Source organism: Equus asinus, chromosome 22, assembly GCF_041296235.1.
Source record: "Equus asinus isolate D_3611 breed Donkey chromosome 22, EquAss-T2T_v2, whole genome shotgun sequence".
NCBI lineage: Eukaryota > Metazoa > Chordata > Mammalia > Perissodactyla > Equidae > Equus > Equus asinus.
This window is the reverse complement of record NC_091811.1, coordinates 49,599,787-49,617,699: the sequence shown is the minus strand read 5'-3', so window position 1 is coordinate 49,617,699 and position 17,913 is coordinate 49,599,787. Positions and strand designations below refer to the sequence as shown.

The window sequence follows — 17,913 nt, the reverse complement described above, 5'->3', positions numbered from 1 at the left end:
AATTCTTTATCTTCTCTTTTACTCAGATTATGAAAAAGTATTAGAACTGGAACCAAATAACTTTGAAGCAACAAATGAACTCAGGAAAATTAATCAGGTAAATTGTAGTTATTTAAATTCAGTGCATTTATTTGATGAAATAAAGCTTTTTGCATAGACTTTGTACTATAGATTACTTACTATACACATTTTTCTAATTCTTTGTACTATACAGTTTTACTCAGCAAATTTGCGAGCTAAAGATAATATAATGGTGTTTAAAGATCCTTAATTAATCATCATCTTAAAAAGTTGTCTACGATCTTTGTAACTACTGCTGCCTTACTTTTTCCTGGTTGACTGAATTGTTTTTTCTTTATCCCACTGATTTTTCTTTCTTGGCTTGTGCTTTGATTTACGCACTAAACTTTTGTTTATTTCTTTGATGTTGTAATTTTTAAGTTCCTCCAACTTTATATCTTAGCAAAAACAGTACTAATGTTTTAACACTAGGAAAATAGTTATTACTTAGATATGAAATTTGCTGTCATGTGCTACTGAACAGTTACATATTCCTTTCATTTTCCTGTTGAATCAGTTATATTTTGCCACCATTGAAACTTTGAGGAAAAAGTGACAATGGTTAGAGAAAATCTGCTTTTAAATATTGCCATTACTTACTGATTATAATTGTGAACTGTATTGTATATTTTTATATTTTGTCTTAGGTCAGATAATGACTGTGAATGTGAAATTTGAGAAGTTTGATAATATGGTCTTAATTACCTGTTTGATCTTTGAAAATAGTTCCTAGAGTGGTGCTTGGCCTGTGTAGAAATTCAGTAAATATTTGTTGAATAAATAAATGAACAGCTACCTTTAGTGGATACTACTTATTTTAATTGGAATAAGATGCACATTAAATTTATTATCCTTTTTTTTTGTTTTTTACTTTAATAAGTATAAAGAGTTTGAATTAGAGTAAAAACTATTTCAATGATTAATTTGAAATATGGCAGAAATTCTAATACATTTGAGTAATTTAATATTTTAAGTCAAATATGTATGCATCTGGCATTACTTGTTTTATTTTCGCTGAGTGCTTTATCTCCTAGGCTTTGACATCCAAAGAAAATTCATGTCCAAAGGAAGCTGATATAATGATTAAGTCAACTGAAGGAGAGAGAAAAACTGAAGAGCAACGGAATAAGCTGCAGGCCATTTCAGAGAAAGATCGGGTAATCCAGAGGGATTCCAACATATACATGTTTTGCTGAGAGTTTACTCTTAGTTTCTTGTGTATCAGTTAAGTTTCTGTCTTCTTTAATAATATATTAAAATTCTTCTTCAGTAGGAATTGGAAATTAAATATACGAAAACATCTGGAGCCTACTAATTCAGAATTTAAGTAATCAATGACTTAATTTTTTAAAAAACATATTTAACTTTAGGGAACAAATTACTTTTGAGTGTTTTAACATATATTTACCTAAAGATAGTTATAAATTAACATAGAAATAAAGTAGAATTCATTCTTACTTATAATTTATCTTTTTGTTAATCCACACGACTATTTCTGATCAAAATTTATTTAGAAATCCTGAGTTGAGACTTAATTTAATATATTTATAGCCCTTCATGGACCCACAGAGTATTCCTAATAAACACTTATGGAATGATTATTGATTGTACTATATATGACTTTTGACTATCAATAAATGTTACAATGAAATCTAGTATACCCATTCCAATACAGTTTAATTTATACTATGTTTAGGTATATTAATGTTACTGAAGAGTGAGCTGTACGATTCTGGTGCTCTGTTCTTTTACGAAAATTATTTGAGTTAAATTCTTTTGTACAGCTTCTAATATAACTTAAAGACTTTGTATAATATTTGGGCCCATATTTATTAAAATGTATTTTTAAATTTAAGCTTTATATAATATTTAATTCGAAGAATAATGGTTAATACTGCAAAGTAATATAGTAGTATACATTTTTTTCTTTTTAGTGCTGAATGGAGAATAACACTATTAAAAAAAAAAAGACCCCAAATGAACAGATTCTAAAACATGTATCGTGGACTAGATATTTAAGAATTAAAATACATTTTACTGATATAAGGTTGATGTGTATCCTTGTAGTGTTCCTAAGGTTTGAATTCAACTAATTATTTTGCATAGTTTTTGATTTTTCTCCATCTTCTCTCCAAAATGATAGGGGAATGGATTTTTCAAAGAGGGCAAATATGAAAGAGCAATTGAATGCTATACTCGAGGGATAGCAGCAGATGGCGCTAATGCCCTTCTTCCTGCTAACAGGGCAATGGCCTATCTGAAGATTCAGAAGTAAGTGTTAGTTACATTTGTTGCTTCTCAGGATGAAAATGAAATTTACTGTAGATTGGCTTATTAGCTAAACAGTAAATGAAAATTTAATGTATTTACCCTTGAGCATTAAAGTTAAATGAGAGAGACAGAGTGTGTGTGTGTGTGTGTGTGTGTCTGTGTGTCTGTGTCTGTCTTAGTATCAGGCACATGGTACCTATTCAGTAAATGTTAGCTCTTGTTAATATTTTCCCATTTTTAATAGTTTGACAGTACACAGTTTAATACTTCGTTAATTGCTGTATGCTTTTTATTCTGAATTAGTGACTTAAAAATTCTTTTTAACCTCAGAACCCTTTGGGAAAAGTCTTATCTTGAAGTATTTTATATATACATGTATAACAAAAAGGAATTGCTGTCATTGAAACGGCTGGTTGATCACATGTAAAACTAAAACTTGACCCTATGATATTAACCAGCTGTTTCTAGGTGTGCTCAGGGGTTTAAGGTGGACAATCAGCAGGATAATATCTGATGGCTGAAACTGTCTTAGACTTTTTTGTATCTCTTGTAATAATACTTTATACACTAGTCACAGAGTTAAACAAAAAACACCATAAATATTATAAATAGGAATTCTAAACTTTTTTGGTGCCGTGATCCCCGTGGCTGCATGGTGAGCCTGTCTCGGAATAATAGTTTTGAAAGCATAATTATATCTTTAGGATTACAAAGGAAACCAATTTTATTGAAATACAGTTCTGAAAGTATTAAAACTTGTGATATAGTGGTTTATATACTTTTTCTAATTAACACTACAGAATTAGAAACATTTAAAATACAGGCAAGGCAAAGTTAAAAATCTTTTTTAAGACATGTTAATGTGAAGGTTTGAATAGGGACACTAGAATTTGGGATAATCTTTGGCATATCTTCCATGTATTGATCAACTAATGAGTGTGGATAGAGAATACCCAAAAGCAATATAGGTGATTCCGTTACCAGTGTGATAACATGTGACTTCACTCTTTGGCTCTGAGTGACTAGTAGGAGCAGAGTTGCCCAGTAGTTGGAGGAGCATCTCCAGACAGGGATACTATGATTGCATGCAAACAGTAGGTTAAATTACTACTGTAATTCCGAAATAGTGGTGAGCATAAACAACATTGTGAGAGATTTGTAGGAATTACAATGTGATATGAAAATATCTGATTTTTATTGGTGACAAACTCATAGATACTGCTTTCACTACTGTGGTTTGTTGTCTACATTTATAATTGAAAGAAAAGCTGAAGTTCATTTAAAAGTTAGTGAAAGTAAGGATGTAATATTTTTCCCATCCAGGTTTTCATACCTCTCAAAGGATTTCAGGTTAGGAACCCCTGTCATAGAAGTAAATTTTGGTTGTATATTTAACCTCATTTAAACTGATAGACACGGCTAGAGATATATTATTTTGATTAGTCAGAGTAAAGATCATTGCATGTCTTGCCAGCTTATGAAAATTCTGCTTTTTGCTCTTCAAGAATTGTATATTGATTTAAAAATTTTAAGGCCTGGATTCTTAGGTTTGACTAATGCCAAGAATATTACCTTCTAGTAAGTGAGAGATTATGTCTACATTTGAGAGCTTTATTTTATTGTATTAGTTTTATTGCTTTAGTTGATAATTAGATTAGTATGTTACAGCAAGCTGGCAGAGTATCTTTTAAATGAAAAGAACCATGCTACTCTTATTTGTTTCTTTTTCTGCTGTATCTTTTAGATTCACACTTAGTATCAGAAGTGTTCTTTGGAAACTTGTCAGATATTACAAACTAGATGAGGAACATAAAAAGGAGCAGTTTTCAAACTTGAATAAATCTTAGTTTAGGTAACCAGCCTGTAGCCTGAGTTCCTACAAATTCTGTCAAATTAGAGCTGTAGAGATTAATTGGTTGTGTGAAAGGTGAGAACCAGTAGTTCAGTCTTATCTCCTAGCTTGTGGGGTAACAGTAGGGAGTAGGAAGGAATAAATTTGCCTAGTTAGGTGAAGCAGGGTCTCTAGAGAACAAACATCATTTCTGGAGATGATAGTCGATGTTAGTAGTCGGCATCAGGGGGATCAGCAAGAAATCCTTGAGTTATACTAATGGGTTGTCTGTGGCTGGCAATTTTCAGAAGTGTATGTCAGTAGACGGTTAGCTTCAGAAGGTCCGAAGAGGTAGTAAGCTATCAGAGATGGGGCCAGAAGTTTGGGGCAGCGCTCAGGTCCTTTTGGTCAATAACAAATCTGGGTCTCCTTCTTAGAGGGAGTGGAGCATAGATGTAGAGATAGGATAAGAAAAAAGGGATCTAATAGTAGTAAATATTAGATCTGGGAAACAACATTGAGAGTTGGTCACAAAAATAAGGTAGACTCTTGCTTGCTAGAACTGGGACCAGAGCAAGACGTGATTTGGCAGAGGGTTCACTCAGTGCGGATTAGGGATGGGACTGCCACTAGATGGAGTAGAGCTAGGGCAGGTGGACCTAACAAAGTCAGAAGAGGAGGTTCAGGGGCTACGGAGTTAGGCAAGGATTATACTGTTTTCTGCATTCATGATCTTTATTATTTCCATTTTTGATTAGTATGTCTTTTTTCCCCACCATCTAAAAGGTGTTTATAGATTGGATTTTTCTAAATCCTGTTTATACTTGGAGTGCACAAGGGACACTTAACAATTTTAAAGGACTTAACGTGAGCGCATTGTCAGAAAATAATCATCTTCTACCTTTGTGGGAACTTCAGATTTTTAGAAAAGATGTGCAATGGAACATACTTTTGAATATGCACTTAAACTGGCTTCTAAACATTATCTTCCAAATTTTCTTTGAATTGACATTTTTGGAAGTTTTCTAACTTATTCTGATTTATTTTTAATTTATTCAGCAAACATTTATTGAGCTAAAATGTGTCAGGTGTTCTGGTAGGCACAGTGGCAGGTATTAAGTGTACAAATATTAAGGATACAGTTTTTAAGAAAGTTGATGTTTGGAGGGAAAGACAGAAAGGGAGGTCAATAATTATTTAAAATACACTGCAATAATGCTATGAGGGCCATATGCATGGGAGTACGTATAGGGTGGGAAGAACACTGTGGCAGACTGAGTCCAGACTGAAGAATTCGTGGAAGGCAACTTGAAGGAGTTTGGACCGAACTGAAGTCTAAAGGTGTACTATGAGTGAGTGAGGTGAAAAAAACAGGCTGAGTGTCCCAGTGCAGGCCCAAAGGCCCAAGAGTGGGAAAGTTCATGGTGCCTTCTGGAAAGGGCAAGTGGTCCATAGTATGGTTGTTATGCAGGGGATAGTGGCAGAGAGGCTGGAGAGTCAGGCAAGTCCCTGACTTTGTGCTCTGCCCAGGAGCTTGACTTTATCCTGAAAAGTGTGGCGGCCATGCAATCATCTTGAATGGGAGAATGATATAATCAGCCAAGTAGAAAATAGATCAGTAGGGGCATAGACACACACGTGTTCACATCGACATGTTTGTTCTCTCTTGATGAAAAAGAATTAGGGAACTCATATTTTTCATTAGAAATTCTGATTTTGTGCACATGCGGTCTTGTTTTGAGGGTGGGTAGCATTCATTTAGGCCTTGGGGAGAGTGTCATCGCAGAAGATTCTTTTGTTAAAAAATATTTTTATTATGAAACATTTCATGAAAGTAGTATAATAAACCCCATGTTCCCAGTCATTAATTTTAACAAGCTATACCTTTTTTGTCATATTTAATTCAGCATTTTTTGCCCTGAATTATTGTAAAGCAGATTGCACTCATTATGACATTTTATCCCTAAAGAAAATTTCATATGTAACTACAATACCATTACGACACCAAATAAGTTCATAATAATTTGTTAACATCATTTCAATATATAGGAGAGTCTCAAGTTTTTGTTGTTTTTTTAGTTCTTAGCTCTTTGTCGTTGTAGAGTAGTCAGACTGAAATGATTGCTGGTTGCATGGCTGAATAGAATTTATGAACCATTAGATGATATGCTATCACAAATATAACAGTCCTAACTTTTTTGTGGGTTGGTTTTCCGTAGGTGATGTATGCTATGGGTAAATATTAATAATATTAATTAATATTAATGAAGTTTATTAGACAATTAATGTCAGTTATAATCGTTAACGTAGTACCTATGCGTATTGCGGGTTGGAAGGGAGGTTGGCTGCAGCAGTGGCATTCTTTTGTCTGCTCTGCTCATATTTTACTGTCATTAATTCCATCCTTCCAGCAGACTCTTGACTTTCCTTTAATCTGGTACCATCTCCTTACCAGATGACTCTAAGATTTGGTGAGAATGAAAAATAGAAAAAGTCTTTTCCCTCAAACACAGATTTGGGAGTTGATAATTGAAATTAAATGCATGCTTTTTACATTAGAAACTCAGTTTATATGAAATTTTTATGTTAGTTTTCCGTTTGGTACTTTTATCATGTTTAATAGATATGAAGAGGCTGAAAAAGACTGCACACAAGCTATTTTTTTGGATGGCTCATATTCTAAAGCTTTTGCCAGAAGGGGAACTGCAAGAACATTTTTGGGAAAGTTAAATGAGGCCAAACAAGGTACGACTATTTTTATAACAACTATCACTCATCCTGATGATCCTCCCAAGTTAAAGAGGCAGGGAGTTGTGTAGCCTTCCCATCGTGGTTCAAGGATACAGAGCTTAGAGAAGTACATTTTTTTTCACAGTTTACATCATGAATAGGTTTGCAGATTTGAAGGAATGCAGCTTCCACAGAGAGCCTGATTATCTTTTTCCTTTAATAGCATACAGTACAATCTGGGTAAATGCTAATCAAAATTAATGAAAAATGGGTAAGAAGGAAAAAGGCAAGAATGAAAGGGAAGGGAATCAAGAGCTGCAGGTAGAGGATAATGTGAGATCTGTAGTGATTGCCCTTTTTATTCTGGATTCTGGTTATTTGTTCTTTTATTTTTCCACGCTCTGTCTTAAGTATTCATCCTATTAGTCTTTTTGAAGAACCAGCTTGGTTCTATTGTGTTTGTTTTCTATTTCATTTCTTTCTGCTCTGTTTCCTTCCTTCAGTTTTCTTTTTTAATTTGCTCTTTTTCTAACTTCCTGACATCAATACTTAAGTAATTGATTTTCAGCCTTTCTGCTTTTCTGATAGGTGCTTAAATCTGGCAGTTTCTTCTTAAGCCTCGCTTTAGCTGCAGCCCGAGCATTTTGTTTTTAATGTGGTAAAATATACGTAACTCCAGGACTTTTTCATCATCCCATTCTGAAAACTCTATTCATTAGCAGTAACTGTCCATTCCCTCCTCTCTTCAGCCCCTGGTGGCCACCACTCTACTTTCTGTCTCTATGAATTGAGAGGTACTATTCTAGGTCCCTCATATGAGTAGAATGATAGGATATTTGTCTTTTTTTTTTTTTTTAAAGATTTTATTTTTTTCCTTTTTCTCCCCAAAGCCCCCCAGTACATAGTTGTATATTCTTCATTGTGGGTCCTTCTAGTTGTGGCATGTGGGACGCTGCCTCAGCGTGGTTTGATGAGCAGTGCCATGTTCGCGCCCAGGATTCGAACCAACGAAACACTGGGCCGCCTGCAGCGGAGTGCGCGAGCTTAACCACTTGGCCACGGGGTCAGCTCCAGGATATTTGTCCTTTTGTGTCTTTGCTTATTTTACTTCATGCAATATCTTCAGGATTCATCCTTGTTGTAGCATGTGTCAGAATTTGATTCCTTTTTAAGCTTGAATAATATTCCGTTATATAGACTTCTCTTAGATTCTTACATTTGGTGAGTTGCCCTGTCGTGTGTTAATAGTGTGAGCTTTGTTCAGTTACATGACTCTGGGCCTCAGTTGTATCATCTGTAAAGTGGGATCACAGTGAGGGTTATGTGAGAATTCATGTAAAGCAACTAGCACTAGCACTCGTAGTAAACACAAGTTCTTATTATTGCTCATCTGTTTCCTAGCATCCTGAGTAAAACTTCTTGAGATAATCATTGCTCATTAACTAGATGTATCGTGTCTTGAACTCCCTCCAATATTTTCACTAATATACTGTATTTTTAAAAATTCACTTTAGATTTTGAAACTGTTTTACTTCTGGAACCTGGAAATAAGCAAGCAGCAACTGAACTTGCCAAAATTAAAAAGGTAATGTATTCTTTTCACCAAAACGTGGCCTCATTTTCTGAAATAGAAACATATTTATTGCCTAGTTAACTTGAAAATATTTTGATAGTCATAGTTACAAATTTATTTTCAAGGAATTAATTGATAAAGGACACTGGGATGATGTCTTTCTTGATTCTACACAAAGGCAAAATGTGATAAAACCCATTGATAATCCACCTCATCTTGGATCAACTGTAAGTAAAGCACTTTTCTGTTCTTTGATTTTTTCCCTTGCTATTTAAATATCAGTGTTATATTAATAAGACTTGGAAAAAAACTATTTAATTAATAAACTCTTGAAAGAATTGTTGAAAGCTCTTCCTGGCGCCATTTTTAGAATTTTTAAAAAATATTTCTTAGGATGATTGATGTTTAAAATGGGGCAAAATTCAGCTATTTAGAGTTCTGGGGTAACTTTTTAAGTGACTATTTTAATTTAAAACTACGAATTTAAATATTGCTCCATATTTTCTGATATTAAAGGAATTTCAAGGAGTTTTACATTCATAATAATTATTTTTTATTTCTATTGTTACCATTCTTATTTGAGATCAGAGTTCTATTACAATACCATCTAGTATGGAGTTAGAGCTACAATCAGCACGTAAGGCCAAAATCTAGTGTAGGCAAAATTATCCTTAAAAATAGACATTGCACATTGTTTTTGGTATGCCGTACTGTTTTTCATTAAGTCCAGCAAAGCCAGTTGTTTTCCTGCAATATTGGAACAGAAAGAGTAGCTGGCATGAGTTTAGCAATTTGTTTTGTGCTGAACCTTTAAAGTTGAATTCATTTAAAGCAAATATATATATATGATGTGACTCTGGCAATTTCTAACGTTTACATAGTATTATATATATAAATTATGCAATATAAAATACGTACAGAAAAGTACACAGGACAAATTAAGATGTTAAGAATATTTATAAAGTGCACACCCATGACACCACCACCAGGTCAGAAAATTAAAAGGCGTCAGCCCCCAAAATCTCCGTGTGTTCCTCCCTCTGATCATGATCCTGTCCCTGTCCCCTGGGTGTAACTGTTATGCATGGATGATGCTTTGAGAGAAGTATCCATTTTATAAGGAAGTCAGAGCAGATATTTTTATTCTCCTTTTACAAAGGGAAAGTGAGGCAAAGAAAGTTTGTTTTTCTAAGTTCATATTTCAGATTAGTAGCAGATAGAGGATTCTTTAGTTTAATGCTTTTCCAGTGTTCTTACTGTGACTTCATACTTGGACTTTCTGAAACAATACTAGTTTCAGGTGTTTCATGTGCCAGGCATAAATCTAGTTGCTTTTGCACATAATATTCATTTTCATACGTTATATTCACTTGTTATTATTCTATTCTTTTCAATAAAGGTGATTAAATGTTTAAGTGTGATTTAAACTTTTAAATCTTTGTAAGACTTCACAGAAATTAATTCACTTCACGAGTTTAAAAAAGCCTTTGTCAGACTTTGCTGTCCATAATTATAAAGATATTGCCATATAGTAAATCAGATATCTGTATAATGTCCCATGGCCAGTACACCCTAAGCAGCTTTTATAAATTTGTTGGATTCTTTTCTCCCTCACCTTAAAAATCAATTTGTGTTGACAGTTGTGAAAAAGCAACATGTCATTTCCCCATTCCCCTCAACCATCACTAGCTCTTAGTACCCGCTGGTCTACACTTAACAGAGACATCTATTAGGAAATTCATGAATTAGGATCATGTTTACAAATTTGTTGTCAGTGAAAGGATTTGGTTTTAAATGGGACTGCATTGATTTCATTCAATAATGATTGCCTGTCAGAAATGGTGGTCTATTTTTTAACACTAACACATGTTCATCCTTGGTATCTTGATAGAAAACTGTTGCTGATCATAGTTCTCAGCAAAACAAAGGCCTTAGTTTAACATGATTTTCCTTTAAATTAAAGCTGCTAACAGGATTCTGTTAACAAATTTACTAATAGCTTTTTTATTTATTCATTCATCCAGTAACACTCAGTTGTTACTGCTAGGTTTTATCTTAGTTATATTAATAGATATCTGGTTTTAATGTTGAATTTAAGATATATGTTGAAGGTTTTCATATTTACAACTTTTTGACTTAAAATTCAACTGTTAGTTGGAGTGAACACTTGAGTATATTGAAGAAAGTTTTTTATTAAACATAAAAGTACTATATCTAAACTTAAGAAGAAATTGAAAATGTTTGACACTTGTAATGATTCAAATAAACAGTGAATGCCATTTATTTTATTAGGTTAAAAACCATTATGGTTAAATCTTACCAACTTTGTGAATATTGTTTGGCAGATCTTTAATCCTAGGCTGGTTTTATCCAGCTGCTACACATTTAGAGAATGTACTTAGGTTTTAATTTAGTCTGTTTCATACAGAAAGCTGGCTATTGCCTGGCTTCTGTTTGCCTTCAGTTAGCCCACAATACTGTTGTTGGTTTAGTCATATTTTTTCTTGGCTTTGTTGCCTCTTGGACTCCTTGACATGCCACAGAAGTCCCTTTGTAAGATGTCTTTAAGCAACCTTTCAGGCTTTGTCTCCAGCACTCCTCCCCTTGCACCAGCCCCCCTGGACTTCTCACCTTTCCGCTGACTGTGCTGTACCCTTCCGCATTGCTGTTCATCTTTTTACTCTTTGTTATCTCAGACAGGGTATGACTCCTAAGTCTGTCTGGCCATCAAATTGAATTTACTTATAACTGGGATATTGGCTATAAGAACACTGCAACTTTTAATTTGTGACCCTAAAATAAGAAACCTTCATATGTTGATTTAAAGAATTGATTTTAATTGTTTTAGAAACCACTCAAGAAGGTTACTATTGAAGAAACTGGTAATTTGATAGAGACTGTTGAAGTGCCGGAAAGCAGTACTGTTGCTGCTGCTCTGGAGAGTGATCCCACTAATCTAGCAGGTGTAATAGCAACCACAGGCGCTGCAGCTAAGAAGAATTCGAGCCAAGATGACCTTTTGCCCACAAGTGATTTTCCAAAAGCAAAAGTATTGAAAATCGAAGAAATTAGTGATGCTTCAGGCCCACAGTGAGTAGAAATAGTCTTATTTGATGCTTATCCAGAATGCTAATAATTCCACTAGAAAGTTGATATTACTGATGAGACTTGTGGTTTATACTCAGATCACCATAAGTTTTTGAACTGCTTAACTTCATGTTCTAGTTTTTCTTTTTTCATTTGTACTTAACCGTAAGAGAGGTTTTGCTTAAGGAATGATCACCATTCCTTTACTGTAGTAGGGAATTTAGAGGTAAGAAAGTATTTTAAACAAGTTGATTTTGTACATTTTGTTTTCTAGAACTTCAGTGTCTATGTTTCACTTTTTCAATTCAGCAGAAATTTTTAATTTTCTAAAAGGAAGCTTCATAAAAAATGTAGACTATAGGCATTATCCTTATTCTAGCCATTAATATTTGAAATTATTTGTGGGCTTTTTAAATTTTGTTTGGAATTTTTAAAAATAGTCATGTGTTTCCTTAATGATGAGACTATAAAAGATACAGACTAATTAGGTTTATTTGGGGGTACTGAAACTTTGTTTATATATTCTTGTATTGCCACTCAACAATCCTGAGTTTTTTTTTTTAACTTTGAATTTTAGTAGTAGTTCTATTTAAAGTGATAGTATGGATTATGGGAAAACATTAACTAGGTAGATTTTTTTGTATGTGTATGAGAAAGATTGGCCCTGAGCTAATATCTGTTGCCAATCTTCCTCTTTTTATTTGAGGAAGATTGTCACTGAGCTAACATCTGTGCCAGTCTTCCTCTATTTTATTGGGATGCCACCACAGCGTGGCTTGATGAGCTGTGCTAGGTCCACACCTCAGATCTGAAACTTTGAATCCTGGGCTGCTGAAGTGGAGCATGTGAGCTTAACCAGTACCCAACTGGCCTGGCCCAGGTTTTTTTTAAAGGAGGAAGCACTTCTTTCCTCTTGGAGTGTCTTTCTTGAAGCTGTGATGGTTGAGGTTTCTGAAAGCCTGAGTCAGTGTGGTGTAGTAACGCAGCGCGTGGAAATGGTGTGCTTCCTAAGGTGGCCGGGCTGATCGCAGCCCGACATGAGAGCAGTCCTTACAGAGCCAGCACGCGAGCGTTTGCAAGGGTGGGATCTGTCTTTCCAAAAATATACGCAGATTATCAGCTGAAAGAACTCACTACTTGCAGAATATAAATAGAAAATACAATATTAATAAAGTCAGAAATTTAAAAATCTTTATTTATGTTTCCCTGTATAAGCTTTGACTATTTGTGGTCCTTTTCTCATTTTTGACTGATGCCTCTAAAATATTTCAGACCTCGGATCAATTTGAAACAGGATGTGTGCCAGTCTTTCAGTGAGAAGATTTCTGTAGAAGTAGACAAAACACCTGCTCAGTTTACCACAACTGTTCTTCCTCAAGTTCCTGCAAACTCATTTCAGCTTGAATCTGATTTCAGACAACTGAAAAATTCTCCAGAAATGTTGTATCAGTATTTGAAGGTAAGAAAGAGGAAGCTGGTAGTTCTGTTGTAAGTAAGAGGTCAAAGAACTTCTTTTGTCACTGTGTAATAATTGTGCTATATTTGGTTTTTGTACAATATGATTGTAGAAAATGCTCTTATCCTCTGCCTGATGTCACTTGGCCAGATCTTTTTAAATATTTGCAACCAAAGAACTTTTGGAAATAGATTCTGTGTTAAATTCTGTTGTCTAAAATAAGTTAATCTGATTTCATATGTTATAACAAGCTTGATTCTTCATCCTTCAACATGGGGAAAGGAGCTAAAATACGTTGAGTGCCTTCTGTGTTTGCCAAGAGTGCTTGCAATATTTAGGCAGTCATTCTCCTGAAAATGAGCTTTTATTTGCTCCAAGAAAAAGAATCAAAGCATATGAAATTTACCAAATAATGGATTTTAGCATTGTCTTTTTCAAGTGTAGTTACAGTAATCTCTTACAATTATGCAGTATACAATTACTTCCAAATACGTTATCTCATGTAATTCTATTTTTAAATTCTCTAGTTATTTTTATTGCTCCTTAAGAGCTTTCTCAATTATCCTCTCTTAGGTTGTGTACATCTCTCTGTTAGTAATATTTTTCTCTGACTTGAACAGAATGATTATTTTTCAGTTTCTCTTTCATTCTTCTATCATAATTACATTTCATTGTAACCCCATCATTCATTAAGTACTAATGCATAGTAGTTATTCTTTCCTCTATTCACCTAAGCAGTTCTTATGTAAATTACTTGTGGTATGTAAATGTTGCCATAATTTAATTTTTTAACTCTATATTTTTCCCAAGCAAATTGAACCATCCTTGTATCCTACGTTGTTTCAGAAAAATCTGGATCCAGATGTATTCAACCAAATCATTAAAATTCTGCATGACTTTTACATTGAGTAAGTTAAATATTTTTAGTTATACTTTCATGTTATAGTGCTATGCTATTTCTAGTGATTTGGGGAATTTATTCTCTTTAATATCATATTATTACCTTCTATATAATAAAATTAGCTCTCTAGTAAATTTTACTGTTGTGGAAGTTGTAAAGATACAACAAGTGCAAACAATAACAAGAGAAGTGATTAAGTAGGGGGAAAAGGACTTTAACGTGTTTTTAGAGAAAGGTAGAGTTTGTAAGTGACAAGTATTATAACAGATTAATAGCATCTCTGCTAAACCTCACATTTAAGAATATTATAATTTCTTGAATTAACTTGAATTCATAAACTTCTTCATTTGGGCAATTAAAATATAGACAGGATCTAGGGAAAAAAGGTAAATGAAGACCTTATTTGTATATAACTAGAAATATTTTATTAGTAAACAGAATTAAATGAGCTACTTTTAATTGATCATTTGTTTTATATTTGAATTTTAGGAAAGAAAAGCCATCACTCATCTTTGAAATCTTACAAAGACTTTCTGAACTAAAAAGATTTGATATGGCAGTGATGTTTATGTCAGAACCTGAGAGAAAAAGTAAGTTTTGTGAAGAAAGCTTTACCATATCTCTTTATTCGTGCATGTTCCTTTATTTATTCAACAAATAATAGCAAACATTTATTGAATGTTTACTATGTACAAGGTACATATACTTAAATTAATTACAATTAAGTTAGTTAAATTGAATTACCATCAATTAAAATTAGATTTTTTAATCCTGACAATAACATTATAAGGTAGGTATAATTATCATTACTCTTTTACAAAGGAGGAAACTGAGGCATATAGTGGTAAGGAGGCCAGACCCAGGATTTAAACTTGGGCAGTCTGGCTGTACAGTCTGGGCTGTTCTACTTGAAAATGCAGTAATGATGTAATGGTTGGATCCCTGCCATCGTGGAACTGGTAAAGGGTTCTTGCCACAGCAGTATGTGAATGGGTGTGAGCCATGGGAGGTCTATCTCCTTCTGTGGGAGCTGATGTCCTTGAGTTTGTTAGATTTGAGCTGAATCCTCGAAGGAGTACTGGAGTCAGTTAGATGAACTGGGTAGGGAAGGGTTTTAGACCGAGGGAATGACGTGTTCAGAGGTTCTGAGGCAGGAAAGAGCAAACTGAGTTCGGAAAAATTAAAAGAAGTGCAGTGTGGCTGGATTGTAGAGTAAAGGGTAGCAAGTGACAGTTGATTAGAAGAATTTAGATTCCTTATTTATTTCTACATCTCAGTCTTTGGCATAAAGTGTCATTTTTTGGAAACCTTAATTTAAGCAAAATCAAACTATGCAGAAACTTCAGTTACTCAGAGTTTCAGGTTATACTTTAAGGAAAAAGAGAAAAATCATTAGAATATAAGATTACCAGTTTTTTAGTTTTAAAAATGGCAAAAACTCGGTACCATTTTCAGATACCTCCTGGACTAAACATACTTTGGCCTCCTTTTCTTATGTCTCATTATATTTCTAATAGCGACATTGAATTAGTCTGAATCACTAAGAAAAATACTATTTACATTTTACTTAGGGAAGTAGACATGTAGTTTAGAGACATTTTTAATAGAGTTTAAACCAAAAGAAGTTTCTGCTTTATCTTTAATCAAAAAACAGTCCCTGCAATTCCTTGAAAAATATTGCTCTTTCTTCTTAGTATTCTGATCTTACCTTCTGCCACCTTTTTCAATCACTCCGCCCGCCACACTGACTTTGCTTTTTTTAATACACCAAACTGCCAAACTTCTTTTGGCCTCGGGGTTTGCATTTGGCTGTTCCCCCAGCTTAAAATATCGTCCTGCATGTCTTCACCTTGCCTGCTTCCTCACTTCATTCAGTTTCCAGCTGACAGTCACCACCCCAAAGACACCTTTCCTCACCAGACCTGCTCAGAGTAACTGCCTGCCTCTCATTCTGTCTTCTTACCTTGCTTTATTTTTCTTCATAATGCGTAACTAGCTGACAGTATTTCAAGTATTTATTATTTCCCTCTCCCTAATAGAATGAAAGCTCCCTGAGAGCAGTAACTACCTGCCTTGTTCCCTAGGCCTCAGGGTGTGGAACAGTGCTTAGTACATAATAACCTCTTGAACAAATGAATTTCTCGGCATTATAATGTGATAAGTTCAAGTGTATTCAAAGAATGTGAGTTGGTCTTCTAACTGGCCTACTAACCATACTGTCTTTGTTGGATCACCACTGTCAGCTCAGTCAAACATGGGAATTACCTAGAATGATTCCTGGCATGCAACTAAGCATTCACTAAATATTAGTTATCTTTTGTTATTGCCATTATCGTTAACAATTCTTAGCTGCTTTTAATGTTGAGAAACATACGAACTATAACAGTGTTTTCCAAAGTGTTGAGTGTGGACCATTCAGTGGTATGAAAAATAAAGATTTATATGACTCATAGGTAAATCTTTTTTTAACTTTTTTTTTTTTGCTGAGGAAGATTAGCCCTGAACTAACGTCTCTTGCCAGTCTTCCTCTTTTGTTTGCTTGAGAAAGATTGTCCCTGAGCTAATATCTGTGCCAGTATTCCTCCATTTTATATGTGGGTTGCCACCACAGCATGACTGACAAGTGGTGTGGGTCTGTGCCTGAACCTGTGAATCCAGGCCGCTGAAGTGGAGTGCGCTGAACTTAACTACTATGCCACAGGGCCAGCCCCTTTTTTTAACTTTTAATAGTTATATATTTTATTTTACTATATGTTATAAAAGTGTATAACTAGCTCATCAGAAATGATTTTGTAGGTGTTATTGCTAATTTTCAATTTATAGTAGCAATATAAAATTTTCTTTTAAAATAAAATGATTTAAGTTTGAAAAACAGTTGAAATATTAATCAAGTAAAAGTATACTTGTTACACAGATAGGACAGAAATCTTTAAGGTAGTATATAATGAATTAAGCTTAATTAATTAAGCTTAATCTATTAATGTCAAGATTAATGTCATTGAGAATGTAGGGGAAATTTTTCACTACTAAAGCAATGTAATTCTGGTAAGAAACATCATTGGGTTGGTGTATAATTTTGTACTCTCAGGTTGGCTTTTTAAATATCTGAGTTAGAATTTATAAATAATCCTAATAATTATTGCTTTAATATGTAAAAAGTTTTTATTTGACAGGTCTGATCACTCCCTTTAAAATTTGTTTTACTTAGTTTTTAAGAAAATGGAGATTAAAATGAATTTTTTTTTCTTTTTCAGTTGCACATGTATTATTCAATCACATAGACAAATCAGGATTGAACGATAATTCTGTTGAAGAACTCAAGAAAAGATATGGGGGTTAATTTCCATTTTTACTGAAATTATTCTTTGACTTTCATATGTAAATTTTTTTCTACTGAAAATAAAGTGTTTTGTTGTGCTTTTGAAGCAAACGAAATCTTACAGGAAAGGACGTCTGGACGTGAGTTAACTAACTATAAAGTGAATTGTGATTTAACTACTGAGAAGTTACTTAAGTGAACTATTTATGTCTTTCTGAAAATAAAAATATAAATAATGAGATATACTTGATTAAAGATCAGTATTTTGTTTTATAAGTCATTTAAAATGTTAGATTAGGTATATTCTTCAGTGGATCCTAGTGTTATATTATTTTTATATTTTCATGACTTTTTGTAACCATGTGACAAGGTTGCTTCATTAGCATATGCATAAAGTTGTATGGTATATTGGGAGTTCACTAGATAACTAGATTGTTTCTTTATAAAACTTTTTCATATCGTTGTGTCAGTTCACTAACGTAAGATTATTTAGTTGCAGGATATGTGTTTTTGGTATTTATGTTGAAAGGAGACTTTTAATTAAACTTTTTAAATAGGTTAATTCAAGTCACTGCATCGAGTCACTGCATCCTTAACTTTTAATGCTGCATTTTTTTTTCCCTCATGATATCCATGTTATGTGTCAACTAAAGGCAGATAATCTAAAGCAAGCTGTAAAAATTTT

The 17,913-nt window shown here is 33.7% G+C and overlaps 1 protein-coding gene across 4 annotated transcripts in view; it reads left to right on the top strand.

Annotated features, from left to right (window-relative positions):
• RPAP3 (RNA polymerase II associated protein 3) overlaps positions 1-17,483 on the top strand; it is a 29,818-nt gene extending 12,335 nt beyond the window's left edge. For 2 of the 4 annotated variants that reach the window (XM_014850074.3, XM_070494004.1), the window contains exons 7-17: positions 27-97; positions 1,095-1,217; positions 2,204-2,331; positions 6,786-6,907; positions 8,407-8,477; positions 8,591-8,692; positions 11,314-11,555; positions 12,825-13,011; positions 13,819-13,916; positions 14,399-14,499; positions 17,164-17,483. In XM_014850074.3, coding sequence (XP_014705560.1) covers positions 27-97; positions 1,095-1,217; positions 2,204-2,331; positions 6,786-6,907; positions 8,407-8,477; positions 8,591-8,692; positions 11,314-11,555; positions 12,825-13,011; positions 13,819-13,916; positions 14,399-14,499; positions 17,164-17,249 — 1,331 coding nt within the window. In that variant the 3' untranslated portion in view covers positions 17,250-17,483. The remainder of the gene's footprint in view (positions 1-26; positions 98-1,094; positions 1,218-2,203; positions 2,332-6,785; positions 6,908-8,406; positions 8,478-8,590; positions 8,693-11,313; positions 11,556-12,824; positions 13,012-13,818; positions 13,917-14,398; positions 14,500-17,163) is intronic. The other 2 variants (XM_070494005.1, XM_070494006.1) reach the window with 1 other exon arrangement.
• The last annotated feature ends 430 nt before the right edge of the window (positions 17,484-17,913 follow it).